This window comes from Prunus persica, chromosome G7 (genome assembly GCF_000346465.2).
Source record: "Prunus persica cultivar Lovell chromosome G7, Prunus_persica_NCBIv2, whole genome shotgun sequence".
Taxonomy (NCBI): Eukaryota; Viridiplantae; Streptophyta; class Magnoliopsida; order Rosales; family Rosaceae; genus Prunus; species Prunus persica.
In genome coordinates, this window is record NC_034015.1 from 9,273,494 (window position 1) to 9,296,120 (window position 22,627).

The 22,627-nt window shown below is 37.6% G+C and overlaps 1 protein-coding gene across 2 annotated transcripts; it reads right to left on the reverse strand.

The window, feature by feature from the left end:
- LOC18771675 (calcium-transporting ATPase 4, plasma membrane-type) lies at window positions 7,624-17,312 on the reverse strand. Of its 2 annotated transcripts, none has more exons than XM_020567685.1 (8): window positions 16,666-17,312; window positions 13,424-13,478; window positions 11,205-13,309; window positions 10,955-11,113; window positions 9,651-9,822; window positions 9,257-9,555; window positions 8,767-9,069; window positions 7,624-8,421 (listed from the first exon to the last, which is right to left on the reverse strand). In XM_020567685.1, exons 1-8 carry the CDS (start codon window positions 16,834-16,836, stop codon window positions 7,702-7,704), a joined length of 3,984 nt encoding a protein of 1,327 aa, XP_020423274.1. In that variant the 5' UTR covers window positions 16,837-17,312; the 3' UTR covers window positions 7,624-7,701. The 2 variants fall into 2 exon arrangements, with proteins under 2 accessions (XP_020423274.1, XP_020423275.1); XM_020567686.1 differs by lacking the exon at window positions 16,666-17,312 and adding an exon at window positions 14,125-14,414.

Consider the following 22,627-nt stretch of genomic DNA (forward strand, 5'->3'; position numbering starts at 1 on the left):
TCTATAGAAGATGAAGTCCACTGAACGCGATCAACTCTAGAATTCTTGTATGGAAGTCTTACTCACAAGTGTCAAACAAAGAATTCTAAGTTGTGATCATGCAAATTAATCCTTAGACCTGGGACATCACAGTTGTCTTTGTATATGTTGTTTCTCTTTGAGAGCACTATACGGTCGTATCAAAATGATGTGACTTAAAGGTGTTCCTCAGGATTCTCAGCGTGTACGCAGAGACAGGTGAATGTACAACAAGGAATCTCTACTCTTAATAAGGAGAGAATACTCTAAAGATATGATTCGTGAATCTTTGGCCAAAGTATTGGATGGACATTTAAACAAGAACGTTTGCAATTTCATCAAATTGAATCATATAATCAAGAGATGTCATATTAGAGATTTTGACACAAGTTTACCATATCCCGAGAATATGACATAAAGTATTGAACTAGAGAAGGATCAAATTGCATTGTAATAATAAACTGACTAGGTTCTCTGAATGAATTCTTTTTAGCTAGGGTAGCCATGACATACTACTAGGTGTCACTCATGGCTTGTGGAAGCCCTGTAAGAACTAATTATAATTAGCATTCACCAATAGGGAGAATTGTATGGAGGGATACAATTCACACTTGATTCAGAGTGAATCAATCATACCCACTGCCTCGCTAATTAGAACCTATAAGATCGCACACCGAAAAGGAATCGATTGGGAAATTATGAAGAGAATGAATGATTTTGTGACTTGGTCAAAGTCAATGTGAAAGTCAAAGGTCAAAGTCAAAAGTCAAAGGTCAAATGGTTGACCCGACACTTGACACGGTCAACTAAGGATGATCGGGACCAACACTCGTTAGACAAGGGAGTGATTGAATTAGTCAAGTCACTAGAGTAATTAAATTGATTAGATTAATTTAATATTCAATTAAAGTTATGAAACTTTAATTAAAGATCCCATATGGCGTGGAAATTCGAAAGGGATTTGACCATATGAACTTAGGCACATATGTGACATATTATAGGATTAATGTGTTGGGCCAAGATAGAAAAAGATGAAACAAAAAAAAATGGGTGTGGCTACACTAGGCTTGGGGGCATTTTTGTCACTCTTGTTACATTTTTTTATCCTATAAGTGTGTAGCTATAGAGTCATATCATCCTAGGATTTTTCAAGTTGGTCAATTGGAAGAGAGAAAACATCAAGCTCTCTCTCCTTAACCCCTTGAATCTATCACATAAAGTAAAGGTGCTAGCACCACTCTTCACTTGTTGTCTACTCATTCTCTCATCCCATTTAATTATTGGTGAAGAGCTTTGGGGAGGTGCAAATCTTTGTACCTATTTGGAGAGCTACAAGATGGAGAATCAACATCAAAGGGACCACTCCCTCTGTTAAACAACCCGCACACTAGATGTTGTTCTTTGATGTAACCAGCTGCAATAGACTAAACTAGCAAATATTAAAATACTTAGAAACACACAAGAATTATACTGGTGCGGCAGAACTTTTGCCTACGTCCAGTTGTGATTTCTTTAGGTAGAGAAATCACTGCTCTTTTGATTAATAATAGAGATTACAGAACTTTTGCAACCCTAGAACTAATCTCAAAACTCACGGCTGTCTCTGGCTATTTTTCACCTGTAAAATAAGCCCTGCCGCACCCTATTTATAGATATAGAGTTGGCTTATATGTCCCAAGGCTGATTGAATTCCTATTCCTAAGTAGATTAGGAAATTACACTCATCCAAATCCAAATAAACTTCTAGAAATCCAAACCTAAATTGAATAAGGAAAACGGAAATTCTTTCATAATCCCTCTAGGACAAGAATCGGTATATCTCTAATTTTCCTAAAACAATCCTAAACCAACTAGGACATATTTAATAAGCCAAAATCCTAACAATCTCCATCTTGGTGAGTCAAACCAAGTCTTGATCGTTGCACCCCATAGTATCTTTGAACCTCCTTAAAGCAGCTTTAGAAATCTTCAAGAGTCTTCACCTTGGCAATCTTCTTCTTGCCTCATTGCACCTCAAGTGAGGAGGTGCTCCACTTTAATCAATAACGAGATTGATCAAGTTCCAGCAATACTTGAACTTCTTGGCCGGCACTATCTTTGTAAGGAAATTTGCAGCATTGTCATCCGTATGAATCTTTTCAATCCAAATCTCCTTAGACTCCACCCAATTTCTGATTCTGTGATATCTTGCTTCAATGTGCTTTGATCTTCCAAAAAAAAAACCTTGATTCTTTGCCAAGTGAATGGCACTTTGACTATCACACTTCAGCTTCACACAATCTTGGGTGATTCCCATTTGACTTACCAAGCCACTAAGCCAAATTGCTTCCTTTCCAGCTTTGGCCAATGCAATATACTCTACCTCTGTGGTCAACAAAGTTGTAATTGGTTGCAATAGTGCCCTCCAACTGATCGGTCCTCCTGCACATGTAAACACATAACCAGAAGTTGACCTTCTCTTGTCCAAGTCCCCTGCATAATCGGCATCCACATATCCCAACACCCCTGCATTTTCTTTTTGCTTCTCAAACATAATCCTTTGTCGCCAAGAACCCTCCAAATAATGCAAAATCCACTTGACTGCATCCTAATGTTGCTTTCCTGGATTTGCCATGTATCTGGAAACAACATTGATTGCTTGAGTTATGTCGGGACATGTGCATACCATTGCATACATGAGGCAACCCACGACATTAGCATAAGGCATCTTCTCTATTACTTGTTGCTCTTCCTCGGACTTAGGACACTATTGCCCACTTAACTTGAAGTGAGCTGCCAAAGGAGTCGAAACTACCTTTGCTTCTTGCATGTTGAATTTCTCAAGAACCTTTTGAATATACTTGGCTTGTGATATCCAGATCCTTCCAGCGGTCCTATCTCTCTGAATTTCCATGCCAAGGATCTTCTGTGCTGCACCTAGATCTTTCATGTCGAACTCCTCGCTGAACATCTTCTTCAAGTCTTGAATTCTAGACTTGTTTTGACAAGCGATTAGCATGTCATCCACATATAGCAAAAGCAATATGATCATCCCATCTTGGAACACATGATAGTACACGCAACAGTCATATAAACATATTCTAAAATTGATTTTTAGCATGAAGTAATCGAACTTCTTGTACCACTGTCTTGGAGACTGTTTCAGGCCATACAGGGACTTCCTTAACTGACATACTAGGTTATCTTTTCCATATTCAATAAACCCTTCTGGTTGAGCCATGAAAATTGTCTCCTCTAGATCCCTATGAAGAAACGTTGTCTTCACATGTATCTGTTCAATCTCCATGTCATGCTGAGTTGCCATTGCTAAAAGAAATCTGATAGAAGTATGCTTGACTACGGGTGAAAAGATCTCATCATAATCCACCCCTTCCTTTTGTGAGTACCCTTTAGCCACAAGCCTTGCTTTGAATCTCACGGCATCTTGTTCATGTAGTCCTTCCTTTTTCCTAAATACCTACTTGCATCCAACTAGCTTTCTGTCTTTGGGCTTAGGAACCAACTTCCAAACAGAGTTCTTGTAAAGAGACTCCATTTCTTCTGTCATAGCACTTATCCAACTATCTAGCTCATCACTTCCTATAGCTTCTCGATAAGTAGTTGGATCTCCTTGACTAATGTTGAGAGCATAATTAACTTCGTCTTGGTTAAACCCAAACCTGTCAGGTTTCTTCTTGTTCCGATTAGGTTTGTCCAGTGCTATGCATCTCTGGAATGCAGGTGGATTGTTGATTGGAGTTCGAACCCTTTGGGATGTGTGGCAGATTAGAGTGCCTTCAATCTACCTTATTGCTTGCTCCACTTGATTCCTAACTGGTGAACGATGCTGATGCTTTTCTTATTCCTCAAAACCATCAGATTCGGCATCTTGCTCAATTTGCTCCACCCGAGCTTCTTCTTCGTCTGAACCGATTAACGGAATCTTTGTTGCTTCAATTTCAGCATCGTCTTTCTTCTACCTACTACTCTCAACTTTATTCAGAGGCATGATTGTCTCATCAAAGACAATATCTCGGCTGACAACCTTTTTCCTGTTGTTGATATCCCAAAGCTTGAAACCCTTCACTCATTTCTCAAAACCTAAGAATATGCAATGGGTAGACTTTAATTTGAGCTTGGACCTTTCATCACTTGGAATATGTGCGTAAGCACTACAGCCAAATACCCTGAGCTTGGAATAGTCCACCGGCTTCTCATACCATACCTCTTCTACACTCTTAAAACCGAGAACTGTAGATGATGATCTGTTAATCAAATAACTTGCATGATTAACAGCCTCTGCCCAAAAACTATCAGGCAATCCCGCATGGAATCTCATGCTCCTCTCTCTCTCTCTCTCTCTCTCTCTCCATTAGAGTTCGGTTCATCCTCTCAGCAACTCCATTTTGTTAGGGATTCTTCTTTACTGTGAAGTGCCTTATGATGCCTTCCTGCTTGCAGTAATCGGTAAACTCATTACTCGTATATTCACCTCCATTGTCACTTCTTAGGTACTTGATCTTTCTTCCAGTTTGATTCTTGGTTTCTGTTTTCCATTCCTTGAACTTTGCAAAAACCTCGGATTTTTGCTTCATGAAATAAACCCAAACCTTCCTAGAAAAATCATCCATGAAAGTAACAAAATACCTGGCTCCACCATTTGATTTGGTTGGTGCAAGGCCCCAAACATCTGAGTGAATATAGCTGAGTTGCTCCTTGCTTCGGTTATCTGCACTGCTACTCGTGAATGATACCTTCCTTTGCTTTCCAAGAACACAATATTCACAAAAGTCCAGTTTGCAAGATGACATGCCTTCCAACAGGCCTTGCTTGTGTAATTCTTGCAACCCTTTCTAGCTTATGTGCCCGAGCCTATGATGCCAGAGTTCAATCTTGTCTTATATACCTTGATTTACAGAAACAGCTGCTCCCCCGACTATAGTGGTCCCAATTAACTTATACAACTTATTGGGTTGTAGGTCACCTCGAATTACCACCAGTGATTCTTTCGTTACCCTGAGTCTTCCCTTTTTAGACTCGTACCCATAGCCGACCTCATCTAAAGTACCCAAGGAAATCAAATTCTTTCTTAGTCTAGGGACATATCTAACGTTCCCCAAAACTCGTATCATCCCATCAAACATTTTGATTTGAACAGTGCCGATTCCTTTTACAGGACATGAAGAATCATCCCCCAAGCCAAATCTTCTAATCGATAATTGGGCCAAAGAAATAACTTAAATTTATTAAGTTTTTTCCCCGCTGCTGACTTCTTTGTAAGTATCGAACCATTCTCTTACTACACACATATGAAAAGTGCATTCGGTATCCAAAATCCAATTTGTGAAAGCCTTGGAGCCTGATGTTACTGAAAGAAACTCCCCGTCACTCTCATGCTCGGTGACTGCAGTAGCTGAACCTGAGCTTCCTTCCCTCTTGGCTTTCTTCTCTTTCCAAATCTTGCAGTTCCTCTTCCAATGATCGGCTAAACCACATTCGAAGCAACCTTCCTTTTTTTCCTTTTTCTTCTTGGATTTTGACCTACCTCTGTTGCATGTTTTCTCTTCCTTTGTCTTTTCCCGCCCCCTCTCCTTGCCTTTGGCATAAAGGCCTTGAGAGCTTTCAGTTATATGATCTAGTTTAGCATATGACTGAAGAGCTTGAATTACATCTTCAAGCTTCAAGGACTCTTTTCCAAACATTAGAGTTGTTCGAAAGTGCTTGAAAGACGAAGGTAGAGACCTCAGCAAGATGATAGCCATACCATCATCTTTGTAAGTTTCTTCGACCTTTTGAAGATTAGTTATGCAATTCTGGAACCTGCATACGTGATCTTCAATATCACCTCCTTCTTCCAGTCAAAGTCCGAATAGTTCATCCTTTAGAAATAGTTTATTGGACATGGTTTTGCCCATATAAACATTCTCCAACTTTTCCCATGCTTCTTGGGCAGTCATCTTTTCGGTGATGTGTGATTGAACTGGTCTTGTGAGATGGATCTTGATGGAACTCTTGGCCTTCTTGCGAACCTTAGTCCATGCTGCGTCTGTCATGCTTGCCGGCTTCTCACCGTTGAGTGCATCATCCAAATCTTGCTGCATCAGTACATTCTTCATCATCCTTTGCCAGTCCGTGAAGTCATCCTTACCGTCAAAGGGCTTTAACGTAGGTCCTAAATCCGCATTCATCTTCCCTTTAGACATCGTAGAACCCCTTGAGCCAATCTCTGATATCAATTGTTAAATAACCCGCACACTAGATCTTGTTCTTTGATGTAACCAACGGTAATAGACTAAACTAGCAAATATTAAAACACTTAGAAACACACAAGAATTATACTGGTTCGGCAGAATTTTTGCCTACGTTCAGTTGTGATTTCTCTAGGTAGAGAAATCACCGCTCCTTTGATTATTAATAGAGATTACAGAACTTGTGCGGCCCTAGAACTAATCTCAAAACTCTCGGCTGTATCTGGTTGTTTTTCACCTCTAAAATAAGCCCTGCCGCACCCTATTTATAGATATAGAGTTGGCTTACATGTCCCAAGGCTGATTGAATTCCTATTCCTAAGTGGATTAGGAAATTACACTCATCCAAATCCAAATAGACTTCCAGAAATCCAAACCTAAATTGTATAAGGAAAACTAAAATTCTTTCCTAATCCCTCTAGGACAAGAATCGGTATACCTCTAATTTTCCTAAAACAATCCTAAACCAACTAGGACATATTTGACGAGCCAAAATCCTAACTCCCTCTACTTGAACATCATTCTTGGTTTCAAGATTCGCTCCAAGGATATGAACATCTTATCTTTTTCTCAAATAGGATTTAAAGAGTCTTTGGTGCACACTTTCATAGACTTATAAAGATTGGGACCAAATGAGACTTGCATGAATCCCTAGTTTATTTAATGCATCTGCTCTTACTTTGATTTCATATTAGATATGGCATGCTAGGTGATTTATACTCTCAAAGTTTGGTTGTAGAGTTTTTAGAAATCTTTACACAACACCATTCTCATAATATTCCCTTCACCCATATACTCTAACCTATGGACATGACGCAATTCTACCCATGGAAATCATAGTCCAGTCCATCAAAATTGCCCTGCAACATAACTTAGTTGGAGAAGACTATTCACAGGCAATGCTGCTAGAATTTGAGGGATTGGACACGAGTAGAATTGATACCCTTAACAAACTCTTAGTAGGAAAACAAGCTGTGGCAAGAACTTATAATAAGAGAGTTAAAAACAAGAGCTTTGAAGAGGGAGAAATCATCCGAAGAGCAATTCTGCCCCTTGGATCCCACGTGGCTGGTTATGGAAAATGGTCACCCACATGTGAAGGCCCTTTTCTAATTAAACAAGTCCTTGGATTGGGGGCATACAGGTTACAGGACCAAGATGGAGAAATCCATGCTGCACCGATTAATCGCAAATGGTTAAAGAAGTTCTATCCAACTATGTGGAATTCACAAGTAGTACAAACAGATCCTGGGATCGAAGGAGAAGTGGATAGAACTATTGCTTGACTTTTGAATAGTTGATGTATATATGTGGTTCATTTTTGTGTATTCTGCCCATATGAGATGTTTGAATGAGGCGAAAATATGAAAATGCAAGATTGGCAGAAATTAATAGAACTTTTCATTCATAATTGTCATGAATAAATGACTAAGTTTTATTACAGAATAGATATTTTCTAGAGGCCTAGTTTCTTGAGAGTCTCTTGCAATCCAGCCTTCTTAACGGAGATCTCAAACTGGAGAAGCACTCCTTGATGAATGGAGGCCTCTGCAATCTCTAGTGCATGCCTTGAAGTTGCGACCATGCTTTGCAAAAGGAAACTAGACTTGGTCTTCGCACCCAATCCAGCTCTAAGATTCTTCTGCCTCTCCCTTAGTACAACTAGTTGCTTATGGAGGTTCTCAATGTCCTTTTCTAGCTTATCAGCGGCGGATTTAGTCTCCTTGTAGTCTGCAACCAATGCATCCAGTTCTAACTTCTGCTTCTGATATTCTACCAGCTTGGCTTCACGCGTAGCCTTGCAGGATTCAAAAGCACTAAAGGAGGGTTTGAGATCTTCATATCGGTTGTGAAGGTTGATTACATCTCTGGCCAGACCCAGGCTGATCTCAAGAATAGGTCGAGAAGCCATGTTCTCCTTGTGCAGCAGGTCCAGATCTTTCATCAGTTTATCAATAATTTCTTTGTTCTCATCCAGATCCAGCTCAGTGGACTGCCAGATTTTTATTCTGTCCACCGCCTCATCCACTGCTTCGGACTTGGATTTGCTTGGAGTGGATCCTAGTTTTTCAATCCTCTGCAGCTGAGCATCCAGGTCCATAGCTTCAAACTCTGCCAATTCTGGTTCAGCAAAGGAGGCTGTGGTTGATGAGCCTGGGACAGAATGAAGGGGCATCTGCATAAACTAGCCCCAGTTAGGTTCTATCTCAAACTAAAATCAGGAAATGGGATTGGCCTAGCAATACTTACAGCCACGTCATGGGCTTGAGAGGGCTTTAGTAGAAAATGGCGATTTAATTTGCAACCTATGATTACCGATCACTGAATTTTTAGCAGTCCAAATTACTCAAATTAAAATGCTAAAAATCGTTTTAATTGCTTTTGTTTTCCTACCCTTTTTTTCTCGGTAACCAAACAATCAGGCCAGCAAAACCTCTATAAACGGCAGCGTGTTAATATTTTTTTAACGAAATGAAAACAAAAACGTAAAAATTGCATAAGCTGAGAGAGAGAAAGAGACCTGGATTTGACACTTCTTCTTGTCGGCCTCGGACCGCTTAACGAGATCAGCGACGAAGCGGAACCTCCTGCAAGGGTTCTTGAGCACAACTGCAACAAGCATGCTAACTGATCCAAGTAAAATGCAGAGTAACCATAGTTGCCAGCTTAGTGGAACAGTGCTAGCAAAAGCTCCCAAGAACTCTACTATGATAACTTGGAAGGCCACTGTGCAAACCACGACGCCTAGGAATACCCGGCTGTCAAACATGCCCACGAATATGTTTATCTTCTCTATGTCACGGCTGTTTATCTCATTAAACACCTGATAAAAACAAAAGCAAACAAACATCATATGTATGCGGGATTCGAGTACTTACGCTGGTGTGTTAAGATTTCAGAGAGACAGACGGACACATGCATAGCCCAGAAGAAGTTATAGGCCGTATTAAAGTTAAACATGTTGATGATGCAAGAGAAAACCAGGGTTGCTTTTAACCAGTAAAATGTACCTGGCAAAACACAAATGCGTTGAATATCAGTGTGTCTAGAACTTCAGTTGCATCTGAACCAGAAAGTCCAAGAAGCTGTTTCCCATAGAAATTGAGAACTCCAAGGACAATCAGTTGATAGATACTCTGGCCAATGATATTCCTCCACATGGCCTTGGTTATGAAGCTTGTACCCCAACCAACAGAGGGCCTTTTTATAAGTCCATCACTTGGAGGCTCTGTTCCCAGTGCCAATGCCCCAAGAGTGTCCATAATCATGCTGACCCAAAGCAATTGCACAGCCGTAAGGGAAGCAGATCCTGAAAGAGATCTGAAATTTATCGTTATTTATTTGTGTCTTTCTAAACAAATATAATGGTGTAGCATGCGAGAAAAATCTGCCAGACCAACATACCTGAGACACATGCAGAAACAAAATTGATTATTAGAGCAACAACGTTAACTGTCAACTGGAACTGCACAAACTTTTGAATGTTTATGTACACTGAACGTCCCCATCTTGCCACATTTACTATAGTCTTAAAATTGTCATCCAATATGACGACATCAGCACTTTTCTTGGCAACCTGTATATACCATCCATGAATTGGCTATTCAGAACTAGGAACAACATCCAATTATCAAGCAGCCGGGAGGAGAAAACAAATCCTAAATGACACAAAATGGTAGTTAACCTTATGCACATTCAGATTGCAGGAAACCAAAAAAGGCCCTGTCGATAATTAGCTAAATATAATTGAGTAGTTGATTTAAGCAGAGGGACTTGCGATTTCCAGAAATGAGCAACTGAAATTTATTGGAAGGATACCATTCCAAGTATACTACTTGGACAAAGTAATGGTTCAAATATGATTTAGAAAAGTCATAGAGCAGCTCGTTGAGGTACATGTTGTAGTTTGGAGTTGCCTTTTCCTTTAGCAAGCGGTATATGCTATAATTAGCAAGAGGACCAGAGGGAAATCACAGTAAATATCTCAAGTTGGCCTATTCCCCAAGTCAAGGGGTTTTCAAAAGCAACATAAATTGACAAAAAGAACAAGACACCAATTTCTTTTTCTGGTAAATGTTATACAAGTTACAACAATCAAGTTGCATTCACCAGCTTCTTGGTAGGAGGGTACGTAAGAGGGCAGTTCTTATCACATCTAAGGCTTTTTCAGGTTTTCTTAGGAAGCAGTTCTATTTTGGTGGTCATTTCTGTCCAAGGGTAAATATGGGCATGAGGCACCAAAATAGTAATATTAGTAACAAAAATAATAAAACAAACAACAATAATTCGAAACTACAGCCTTAATTGTTTTTTCTTCTGGCTACGCACCAAGAATATATCTTTAACATAATTGTTTTACTCAGTAACATGCGCAACATGTGTCCTACCATCAAAGATTATGTGTCTTGTCAACGCATTCTACATGTGACATACATGAAATGAGTTCGAATGAAATATGTGACAAATCATGTTAGTAGCCATGCATGGAGTAAATCAATTTTGTTGGATGAAAACATTTGAAAGTTTCAAGGAAAAAAAAGTTGCAAAGTGATAGTAAGGAGAAGTTACAGGTAAAGAAATTCCAAGGAGCAACATAGGATTAAATCATCAGTCTGAAAATGGGTGTTATAGAATAAGTTATTTGAGTAAGATGATGCTAGGTCATCAAGGTTGAGATACACACAAGAAAAAGTAGCTGAGACACAAACCTCTGTTCCTGCTATGCCCATAGCAAGTCTAATGTCTGCCTTGTGCAAAGCAGGAGCGTCGTCGGCCCCATCGCCAGTCACTGCAACTACCTCACCAAATTCATCTCTCAGAGTTTTTACCAAGGTGTGCTTATCCAATGGTAAAGACCGAGCCATCACCTGTATCCACATGAACATTTAAATTTTTTGTGAACATCTTTAAATAGTTATGGTTGAGGGTGAAAATTTTCTAATGAAATTATTTAGTAACCTGAATCCTCGGTATAACAGCTTTCTTCTGCTCAAGAGACATGTTACGAAACTCCTGTCCTTCTATGGCTAAACCATCTTCTGTGAGTATGCCGCATTCTTTAGCTATGGCTTTAGCTGTATATATATTGTCACCAGTGACCATTCGTACAGTTATTCCAGCAGATAAACAAGTTTGAACTGCGTCCTTTACCCCAGGGCGCACAGGATCCTTGATACCGACAACTGCTATCAATGTATAGCCATCATCTGGGATGTCATTTTCGATGGAAGAGTCATCTATATTTTTGAAAGCCAAGCAGAGCGTTCTCAAGGCTTCAGAAGCAAAAGAATTAATGACATCTGTGATATTCTTTACCTGTTCTCGGGAGAGAATAACAGATTCTCCTTTAAAGTCAATAAATTTGTTACACATTCCCAATACTATTTCTGATGCACCTTTGCAAAAGGCGCGTTTACCACCATGAGGATGAGCTACAAGCACAGACATTTTCTTCCTCACAGAATTGAAAGGTTCAACCTTAAGAATATTAACCTCTCTGCGCACGGCATCAAAATCGCCACCCAAAAGTAAACCAAATTCTAATAATGCCGACTCTGTTGGTGTCCCCAAAATGGAGGTCCTTCCATCTTCCTTAATAACCTCAGAGCTTGTATTTTGGAATATAACCTGTAAAAGGATGCTTGATGCTCCAGATATTTCTGAACTCAATATTTCTTTACTCTCATTACCTTTTACATCTAAAGTTTTTTCACATATCCATAGCTTGTTAACTACCATGTGGGTTGTGGTTAATGTCCCTGTTTTGTCTGTGCAAATGCAACTAGCATAACCCATTGTCTCACATGCTGAGAGATGCCTTACTAGTGCCCTATCATTCATTAATTTTTTCATAGCAAAAGCAAGGCTCAGCGGCACTGCCAATGGTAATCCTTCGGGAACTGCAACAACAATTATAGTTACCGCAATAGCAAAGTAGTTCAATAGGATTACTGCATCAGTTGAAGACCAATCAGTGATCTCGTTGTTAAGTATTTTTTCCACCAAAAATCTTACTGCCAATACCAAAAATGTCAACACAGCAAAACTCAGACCAATTTTACCAATAATTGTAGCAACACCATTCAGCTTTACCTGCAGTGGGGTCTCATCTTCTCCTCCTTCACTCAGAGTTTCCATCAACTTTCCCCATTCAGTTCTCATACCAACTGTTGTCACCAGCATTATACCTGACCCATCCTGCACTTTAGTTCCTGAAAGAAGAAAAGGCTTCTCTTCATATACATTGACCGGCTCACTCTCACCTGACAAGCTTGACTCATCAATCAGCAAAGAGTATCCTGATATGAAAATCCCATCAGCTGGAACTTGGTCCCCAATTGACAAATGGACAATATCTCCAACAACCAAGTCATAAATGGAAACTTTTTGTCTTTTTTTATCCCTAGTGACCTGAACAAAAATCTTTTTCTTCTCCCTGTCCAAATCCTTGAATTGCAACGACTGTCTGTAGTCACTAATAGCAGTAACCATAACCACTAAAACTATACTAGTTAAAATTCCCACACCATTGTACATGCCTTTTGGCCAACCCTCAGTGGCAATTTCAACTCCTATTGAAACCACAGCGCATACCATAAGGATAATTAATGTTAAGTCTTGTAGGGCTTCCCATACAAACATAAAAAATGTTCCGGGAGGTTTCTCCGTATAGCGGTTTAGGCCATAAACATTTTGCCTGATTGGTATGTTACTATCCTTGACACCTTCATCTAGCGAGACACAGACTTTCCTTAAAATCCCATGAATTCCACCATGCATTTTCAAGGCCTTAATATCATGGCCACACGTGATAGATGCAAGTTCATCTCGGTGAATGCTGAAACCTGCAGTTCTGGCATCTTCAGACAGCTTGTATTCATCCTGTCCTGGCTTTTCATTGGATCGATCACCAGCACCATGCATTTTCGAGGCCTTAATATCATGGCCACACATGATAGATGCAAGTTCATCTGGGTGAATGCTGAAACCTGCAGTTCTGGCATCTTCAGACAGCTTGTATTCATCCTGTCCTGGCTTTTCATTGGATCGATCACCAGCACCAGCTTCATAAGATCACATAACAAAGAGAGAGAAGGAATGAGAGAGAAGGAATGAATACATGACATCAGCACACACATAACGAACTTTTACTTGACCTATAAACTTAAAGATGATACCTTCAATAAAATGCAGTGCTGCTTGCTGAACATAAAGAGCAACTCGAATCTTTTCCTGGTAAAACAAAGAAGAATAACAAAGTCAAAAAACAGATGACAATCACAGTCCCCCAGAACAATAGTAGCAGTAAAAGTTCACAAGTCAAAGTCTTCAACTGAAAATAACAGAGTAACCACCGAGTATATTCAAACATATATAGCTTACAACCACATTTGTGCATCTGCACGCATATATGCAGTTGTTTCTCTTGTACAGTCCTCAAATAAGATCTTTAACGAAGTCCTATTATCAGTTATTACATCAGATTTGAACTACTCTCAATGCATCTCAGCATTCAACATATACAAGGTATTAAAAGTTGTTGCAGGTCCAAAAACACAAACATTTACAGAACTATTAACAAACAATTGATACGAACTAAAACTTTCCTTTATTTCTAAAGGGAGAATTCAAAAGCCTATTTTTCAATTTTGTTTGTTTTGAACAAAATAATCTTCCAGGTTTGAAATAGTATATTATGGGATTTCAACAACTATCATGATCATTTGGTGGAGTAATGGGATTTCAACAACTGTCACGAATCCTAGTATGACCAACAAGATTTTCAGGGTATAAGGAAAAAAAAGAGTGCTGCTAAAAGAATCCTAATATTAATTGAGTACACCCTACTATCAAATTATTTATTGAATTACTAATTTACCTTAATATAAAATGACCAAAAAGGATATATTGAATTGTGAAACACCCTCGACGAATCCTCCACCGAACATAGCAACGCCTCCTTCATAATATCGTTTCCTCCACCGTCACACTAACACCGTCGTCATACCATCCACTTCTCCACCGTTACAGTAACGCCCCATCATACCATTATACTAACGCCGTGGTCGTCTAGTATTGGTAAATCTCATTTTGATTTTGTTATCAAATGGGTTATACTGTCTTGATTTGTTCTTCACAAGCTAAAATGTTTTGTAACCCTCCTCTAGAAATTGGTTTTAATTCGTTCTTCAAAGGGAGAAGTTTATGGGTTGTTTAATGTTGATTATCTGAAGAGATCCATGACCATGTGGGTATGCTGTAGTCTTGCTGCAAACATCGGAAATGCCATCATAGCTTTTCTGGTTTAGATTCAAATAATATGTTAAGGGCCCATGAAAATCCCTTCATATAACTTGTGAAACCAAATAATAAGTTGAATGTTCGTGTTTGTAGTTCAATTCAATACATTTATAAATATGAAAAGAGGGCACGAATTCATGTAAAAAGAGAAACTTGGTTTAGGATTGGCATTAGAGTGTATTAGGGTGTAACATGGGTATTTTTGGTAGTTAAATAGGGTGTACTTAGTTAATTTTATATTTTATTTAAAATATTATGGTGTACTTAGATCATAGAGTGTACTTAGTTAATTTTAGGGTTCGTTTAGCAGCACTCAAAAAAAAAATCATGAATCCTAGTATTTAGTATTAACCCTAGGATTTATTATCACGCAATAAATCTCAGAGTCCTCAATTCTTTAGCATGACCCTAGTATTATACCATAAAATCAAAATTAAAACTAAGTTTTTCTGGCCCATAAGATACTATTTTGAAGTATCTTTCACTTTCAGCATTAATATAACTTAGCAAATTTCACTTGAAAGTTGGAAGTTGGAGCTAATATATATTTTCTGTTTAAGAATTACTGAACTTAACATACTGTTTTTTAATACACGAAAGCATACATTGGTGCTGACAATTATTATTTCAGAAAGACGACCAAATCCGTATGCGCACGTGTTTGACTGAAAATCACAATCAACTGAAATCAAACACATAGTTGAGCACGATCTGCCAACTCTTGCAACCCCTTTTTAAGTTTTATAATCAAACAAGACGTTAATGTAAAAACAATTTTTCTTGATAATTTAATACGATCCATAATACTCCTTTAACAAAACAAACAAAAAACAAGTGAAGAATACTTTTATGCCATGTTAGCATCGGGACTGCACATACATATATGCGAGATGAATGATATTCATATAAATTGAAATAGCATGGAAAATATTAAATTGGTGGACCTAATCAAACCCTTGCTCAAAAGTAAATGAGACTAGCCTTTCTGCACGCGCTTCCGGGCCTGCGAGAGGCTTTTTTTAAAAAAATTTAAATTTATTTTAGAATTAAAAAAGATAATGGGTAGTTGTGTTTCATAAAAATAGGATACATATTCTGATTTTTCTTTTAATTTAATTTTTTTAAATATAAAAAGTGCGAATTTACCATATTATCCTCATTTAATACCCACCCACTACCAACACGACGAAACCCTCTTATTTTAAAGTCATTATTTTTGACATTTTTGTCATGCGAAAGTTCCTAGAAATTTCGTCCCTTGCCATTTTTGGAAGATGAAGTCAGAAATGTCTTTTTATTATATTCGTACCCATCAGCGCGACCAGAAAAACTGTTTTTTGGTTATAACATTTCTGACTAAGCGTCGTTTTCCGTTGAGGCAAATGAAATTGAGTTTTTTAATTTTAAACGCAAGTACCTACTATAAAAAGTACTGCATCGGAAAATTGATATTTTCTTTTGGACAAACTACATAAAATTCCTTAAATTATAGGGTTATGTTCAAATTCATATTCAATTTTAGATATATTTACGAGTACATATTCAAATTCCCGAAAAACCTACAAATTAACCCCACCATCAATCAGACTGTTAATAAGTCAGTTAAATGCTGATGTGGCGAATGTGAATTCCATTTTTTAATGATATAGACTCCATGTGGAAAAAAAAAAAATTAACTATATAAAACGGACGGGGATATCAATACCACGAGCTCTCAAACGGACGGGGATCGAAAAACAGTACTACAATAAAGAAATTGAGAACAAACGTGGGACCACCCACGACTAACGCATTGTAAGCCGAAACAAAATCCCTAGCCTCCTGCTTGTCTTTCTTTCTTTCATTTTGTGAGTTCTAATCCAAAATAAATATCATCCATTCAGCAGGAAATGACGATTTAATTTACAACCTACGATTAGCGATAACTGAATTTTTAGCAGTCCAAATTACTCAAATTAAAATACTGAAAATCGTTTTAATTTCTTTTGTTTTCCTACCCTTTTTTTCTCGGTAACCAAACAACCAGGCCAGCTAAACCTCTATAAACAGCGGCGTGTTCATATTTTTTTAACGAAATAAAATATAAAAAAAAAAACTGCATAAGCTGAGAGAGAGAGACCTGTCTTTGAAGCTTCTTCTTCTCGGCCTCGGACCGCTTAGCGAGATCGGCGACGTAGCGGAACCTCCTGCGAGGGTTCTTGACGACCGCGACGGCTTTTCTCCATCTCCGAATAGCTTCCTCCGAAGGATTCTTGTTCTCCACCTCGAAGTCCTTCAAGTACCTCTCCATTTCCACTGTTTTTTTCTCAGTCCTCACAACATTCAGAGAGACGCAGAAAAAGAGAGAGTCGCTCGGAGGCGAAGACTAGAGGGAGAGAAGGAAAGGAACGGAAGGGGAAGCCAAAGGTCTGGAGTTGCAGTCTTTTAAGATCCAGAAGTCCACACGCGGATAGTTGGACGACTAGGAAAGATTCCGTACATGTGCGTGCAAAACGTTTGTCCTGTGGCCTACCGTAAGAGCAACTCCACTGAGCAGCTGAGCCAAGGCTGGGGAAAAAAAAAAAAATTCGTTCCAACGGTGAGTCCAAGCTCGGGTTGGGAGTGGGTTCCATCAATTCGGGCTAACTCGAAGGCCAGTTCAACACGCGTCAATGGTAAAAAAAATTTGAACCAGCGCACTGACGCCAGCTCTAACGGAAAGAAGCCACGTGTCACGCCCCTAGCACTCCGATCAGCTTCTTTGAATCCAATCCAACGGCTAGCATTTTTTGGTCAATAAAATTATGAAAAAAAATCGAAATTTTTTTAAAAAAATTCTAAAAAATTCTGATTTTTTTTTCTTTCTATAAATACCTATAAATACCCTTCACTTTCAACACCAATCCTCATACATTTCATTATACTTCTACTATTATTCACTATTTACTCAACATTTTCCTCTCTTTCACCTTGTATTTTTATTTCTTATTTTTATGGCTTCTTTTATCGAAACCGGAGGGGCTTAGAGCACCATGGAAGATGTTTCCTCGTGTGAGGCTTGGCTCCAAATTTGTCATTGTCCCGTGTCCAGCAATGAGATGAAATTTTTTCATATGTGGAAAAAAATTCATTCCGACTTTTGTGAAAAAATTCCGGAGTCTACTCGTACGGAGATGGCATTATCTAGTAGGTGGAAAATTCTCAATAAATAGTTGGGAAAATGGAGAGATGCCTGTAAAAGCGATGGACAACTATAGAAGCGGGGAAAATGGCACTAACGAGGTAAATATTTTATAATTTTTGTTTTATTAAGTTTAATCTCCTAATATATATAATTTGTTAATATTTATTGCATTTTAAATATTTTGTTAATATTTTTTGCATTTTAAATATTTTGTTAATATTTCTTGCATTTTCAATATTTTGTTAATATTTCTTGTATTTTCAATATGTTGTTAATATTTCTTGCATTTCCAATTGTTTCTTAATTTTTCTTGCACTTCTAATTTATTTGTAAGGTTAATTGCATTTCTATTTTTTTTTTTTGTTACTTGCATATCCAATATATTTTAAATATTTATTGCATTTCCATTTTTTTGTTAAATAGATGATTCAAGCACAGATGTGGTTTGGTGCAACCGGGGGTGGCAAAAAAAGTTTCAACCATCATGAATGTTGGGAGGTGGTGAATTATTGCAAATGCTTCATAATTATTCCGACGGGTCCCACCGTTGTGTTAAACGAGACGCCACTCCGTGATTCAATGACATCGGATTCACCTCTCGATTCCCCTATGAGTCAAGACTCACCCATCGAAAAGGAGCCGAGGCCCATTGGCCGAAAGGCCGCGAAAGCAAAGAAAGCGGGTAATTCAAGCAATAATAATTCAAAGTTTTTGGAGGAAATTGCAAGGCAAAACGGCATAAGAATTGAAATGGAGTAGAAACCCTCGGATAACGAGTTGGCCCTTCAAGCCGAGTATGCACGAGAAAGGGAGTATTTGCGCAAAAAAGATATGGACAAGACAGATTGGGAAACCATGGCGATGGATACAAGCCATATGTCCCTTGAAACAAAACAATTTTGGAAGCTAGAACGAAGGGATGTTATGAGAAGAAGACTTTTCCGGGATGATGGGCTTAGCAACACGGATTGGTTAAATGATGGAAACCATTAAATTAGTTAGCATACCTTTTTATGTATTTGTATTTTTCATGTTTTCTATTAAAGTTGTTGTAATTCATGTATTTTATTTTAGTAGTAGTAATTCTTAATGACTTGTATTGGATTTCTTTATTTAATAAACAAAGCATTCAATAAAATACCTTTTTATTCAACATATTCCATACTTCAAACAAAACAAAATTAAAATAAAAAAATACAAACAAGGCACAATAATAATAACAAACCACAACCAAATCATAATAAATAAATAAACAACACAACCTAACCATAACTAAATAAAACATAACCAAAGCATCTATGCTCCATCATTCATCTTCATTGCCTTTCACCGCCCATAGATGCTCCATCAAGTGAACTTGGCGCATTTCATGAATATACAAAGATTGCATCTCTGTATATCGATCTATCATCTGGGTCATGAAACGATCATCCCTCACCAATGGTTCCGGCTCAAAAGGTTCTCCACTTGGCCCCATGGGCCTTTCATAAATCCGTGTCAAGGCCGTGTTCATTGGATCCGGTTCGTAGACCTCTAAAGCATCATAATCGTACTCATCCTCCACAATCATATTATGGAGGATGATGCAAGTCATCATAATGCTTCTGAGGATCTCCTCATCAAACATACGGGCCGCACCTCGAATAATCAACCACCGAGCTTGAAGGATGCCAAAATACCTTTCGACATCTTTCCTGTATCCTTCTTGATAGGTAGCAAATAATTTTTGCTTCTGGGATCGGGGATTCGGAATGAATTTGACAAAAGTGGTCTACCTCGGGTAGATGTCGTCAGCTAGATAATACCCTGTTTGGTACACTATATTGTTGACTTGATAGGTGATATTGGGGCCCTGGCCTCTCAATACATCGTTGAAGACCGGGGATTGACCAAGCACGTTGAGGTCATTTTGGGATCCTGCAACTCTAAAGAAGGCATGCCAAACCCATGTGTCGAAGCCAGCAACGGCTTCAAGGATGATACTTTTTTGGCCTTTTCTATTTCTGTAATCACCTTGCAAGGCAGTTGGGCAATTCTTCCATTGCCAGTGCATGCAGTCGATGCTACCAATCATTCCTGGAAATCCTCGAGCTTTGGCTTTTTGTAGAAGCCGTTAGAGGTCCCTGGGAGTAGGTCTACGCAGGTAGTCCCTAGTGTACAGAGTTTCAACTGCTTGACAAAATCTTACCAAAGCCTCCAAAGTAGTGGACTTCCCCATCCGGGCAATCTCATCTACCTGATTAGTAGATGCTTCATACGCCAACATTCGTATAACAGTTGTAAGCTTTTGCTCCGAAAAAAGCCCCAAAACCCCAGCAGCATCACACTTTTGAACAAAGTATGTATCATAATTGTAAATATCATGCATGACTTTATTGAACAAATGGGGTTGCATTCTAAATCGCCTTCGAAAATCAACATCAGAGTACAAAGAAGTTGGGATAAAATAATCTTCCAAAAGATTCTTACCCCGAGAATGTCTATGTTTGTCCACATTCCGGCGGTGGCCGACTTGTGAACTGCGGCGGCGACCTTTGTTCTCTTCATCTTGCAAAGCCACTGCTATGACAACTTGTTCATCGACTTGTCTCTGCAACTCATTGATTTCATCTGCTCTACAGTTTCTCTCATTTGTTTCTCGCTCTTGCCTCTCCAAGCATCTCCTAAAATTTTCCATTGAGAATGAATGGAGTATGAATTCTAAACTCTGAGAAATGAAAATATAGAAAGATGTGGTGTGAGAGGTATGAGTTGAGCCTCTAGTTTTATAGAAAATTTTGGCAAGATAGACATGCCACGTGGCTTGATTTGATTGGATGAAAATCTTATCTGAAATTTGAAATTCATCCGAAATTTGAACCCAAATTTGTATGAAATTTGAATTTTGAAATTCATCCGAAATTTGAATCCAAAAATCTTATTTGGAAATTTTATCCGATTATGAATAGTCTTGACACGTAGGAACTCGGAAATCTTATCCGAAAATATTATTCAAATTAATTATTTTCGTTACAAAATTTGTGAAAAAAACAAAAAAAATAAATAGTAATTGCCCTTAGTCATGGCAATGGGTGAAAACACAAAATACTATTAGCAAGGGCAACCACTATTCACGTGAATAATGGCTGCCCTAGCTCCCCCCTTGCCATGGCTAAGGGTAAATGGGTGGAGTTGCTCTAATACATGGCACAAGTTAGTTTTTGTTTTTCAAATTTATCTTTATTAAATATATTGGCTTTTATATTCCTTCAATTTATTCAAATTTTATTACAACTTCCTTAGTATATTATTAAAAATTAAATACGAAAAAACGCCCTTTTTTTTTTGGTGAAAAAAATAAAGTTTGTTTCATGACATATATCATCTTTCTTTTTGGTTTAACAAAACATACGTCCTCTTTGAAAAAAAAAAAAAGATAAAAAACTTCAGTTTTTATTTTTATTTTTTAATTTTTTAACAAGGTAGTAAGAAAGTTGTACAAAAACAAGCTTGTTATTTAAAAAATATAATACATTTAATAAGGGTAAACTTGGAAAATAAAATTTAATTTATGTGATGCATTAATGACATTGTAAGAGCATCACCAATGTGGGGGGTGTATAAGGAGATATATGTTAAATATACACCTGTTGTGATCGGAATCACCCGCAATGGGGGTGTAAATGGATGTATAATTACATCACCACCATGAGATGTAAATATAGATACAATTGTACATCTATTTTTACATCTCTTGCAGGTGGGACCCAGTTGGAAAAAAGAGAGAAAAAATAGAGAAAAGTCAGCATAAAAAGTGGGACCCACGGCTACAGTAATTTCTAGAAAAAAAAAAATTTCACATGTTGTTTGCTCATTTGTGGTTTTCATGCTCCCCCTAATGTTTTTGGATGAATCATATCTTCTCCGAATTTAAATATTTTTAGATCTATTTGTTTGAAAAATTAAAATTAACCTAATACAAAACAAAAAATATTTATAAAGTAAACACAAAGTACAAATTTAACGCAAAAATGAATTAAGACAAACAAAACAATTATACATCTTAGATTTACATCTTTTCTCATTGGAGCAAAAAACGTGGCTTTACACTCCCGAATTTACACCCCTCCCCCCCAGCCCCAATTTATGATGCTCTAAGTGTAAGTAAAATAACACTTGTCATGAAAAAAAGGGAGAAGATCCAAAAGAGAAAGTTAGAGACAATGTGCTAGCATTCCCCTTATACAAATTAGAAAGTGACACTAATTTTCCCTTTGAGGATTTATTATTGTGGTTAAATTTTGGACTCATCACATTTGTCTTTTTTTTTTTTTTTTTCTTTTTTTTACTTTAAAAAAAAATGAAAATCACATTAGTAGTGAAGAAGTATCCCAGACTTTTTAGCTATAAAGAAAAAATAATAATAACTTGACCAAAATACCCTAATTCTGAAATTCTCGAAGTTTGACTTAGCATTATGGGCTAAATATATAAGAAAAAAAAATAGAGTATAGTTTAGTGATAAAAAAAAATAGAGTATAGTTTAGTGTTTGCCAAAAAAATAGAGTATAGTTTAGTGATAAAAAAAAAAAATTTAAGATATCATAAATTAAGTATTTTGGTTTTGGATTTGGTGAATGGGTTTTGAATTTTGTTTTATAATAGGACAATAGTGTAGCCCAAATTGGATGGACCTATTTAAATTCATAGGGGAAAAGACTGTTTTGCCCCTCTTAATTTAAGAGGTTTTTCTCAAAATAAAATTATTTTAGGGAACCCAGAATAGATGAGAACTGTATATATATATATACTAGTCCCTATATATATAATAGCCCCTTAGCACATGCGTATGTGTCAATTGGTTTTTTTATTATTTAAACAATTAAAAAGATAATGGGTAGTTGTGTTCCATAAAAATAGGATCCATTACCCGATTTTG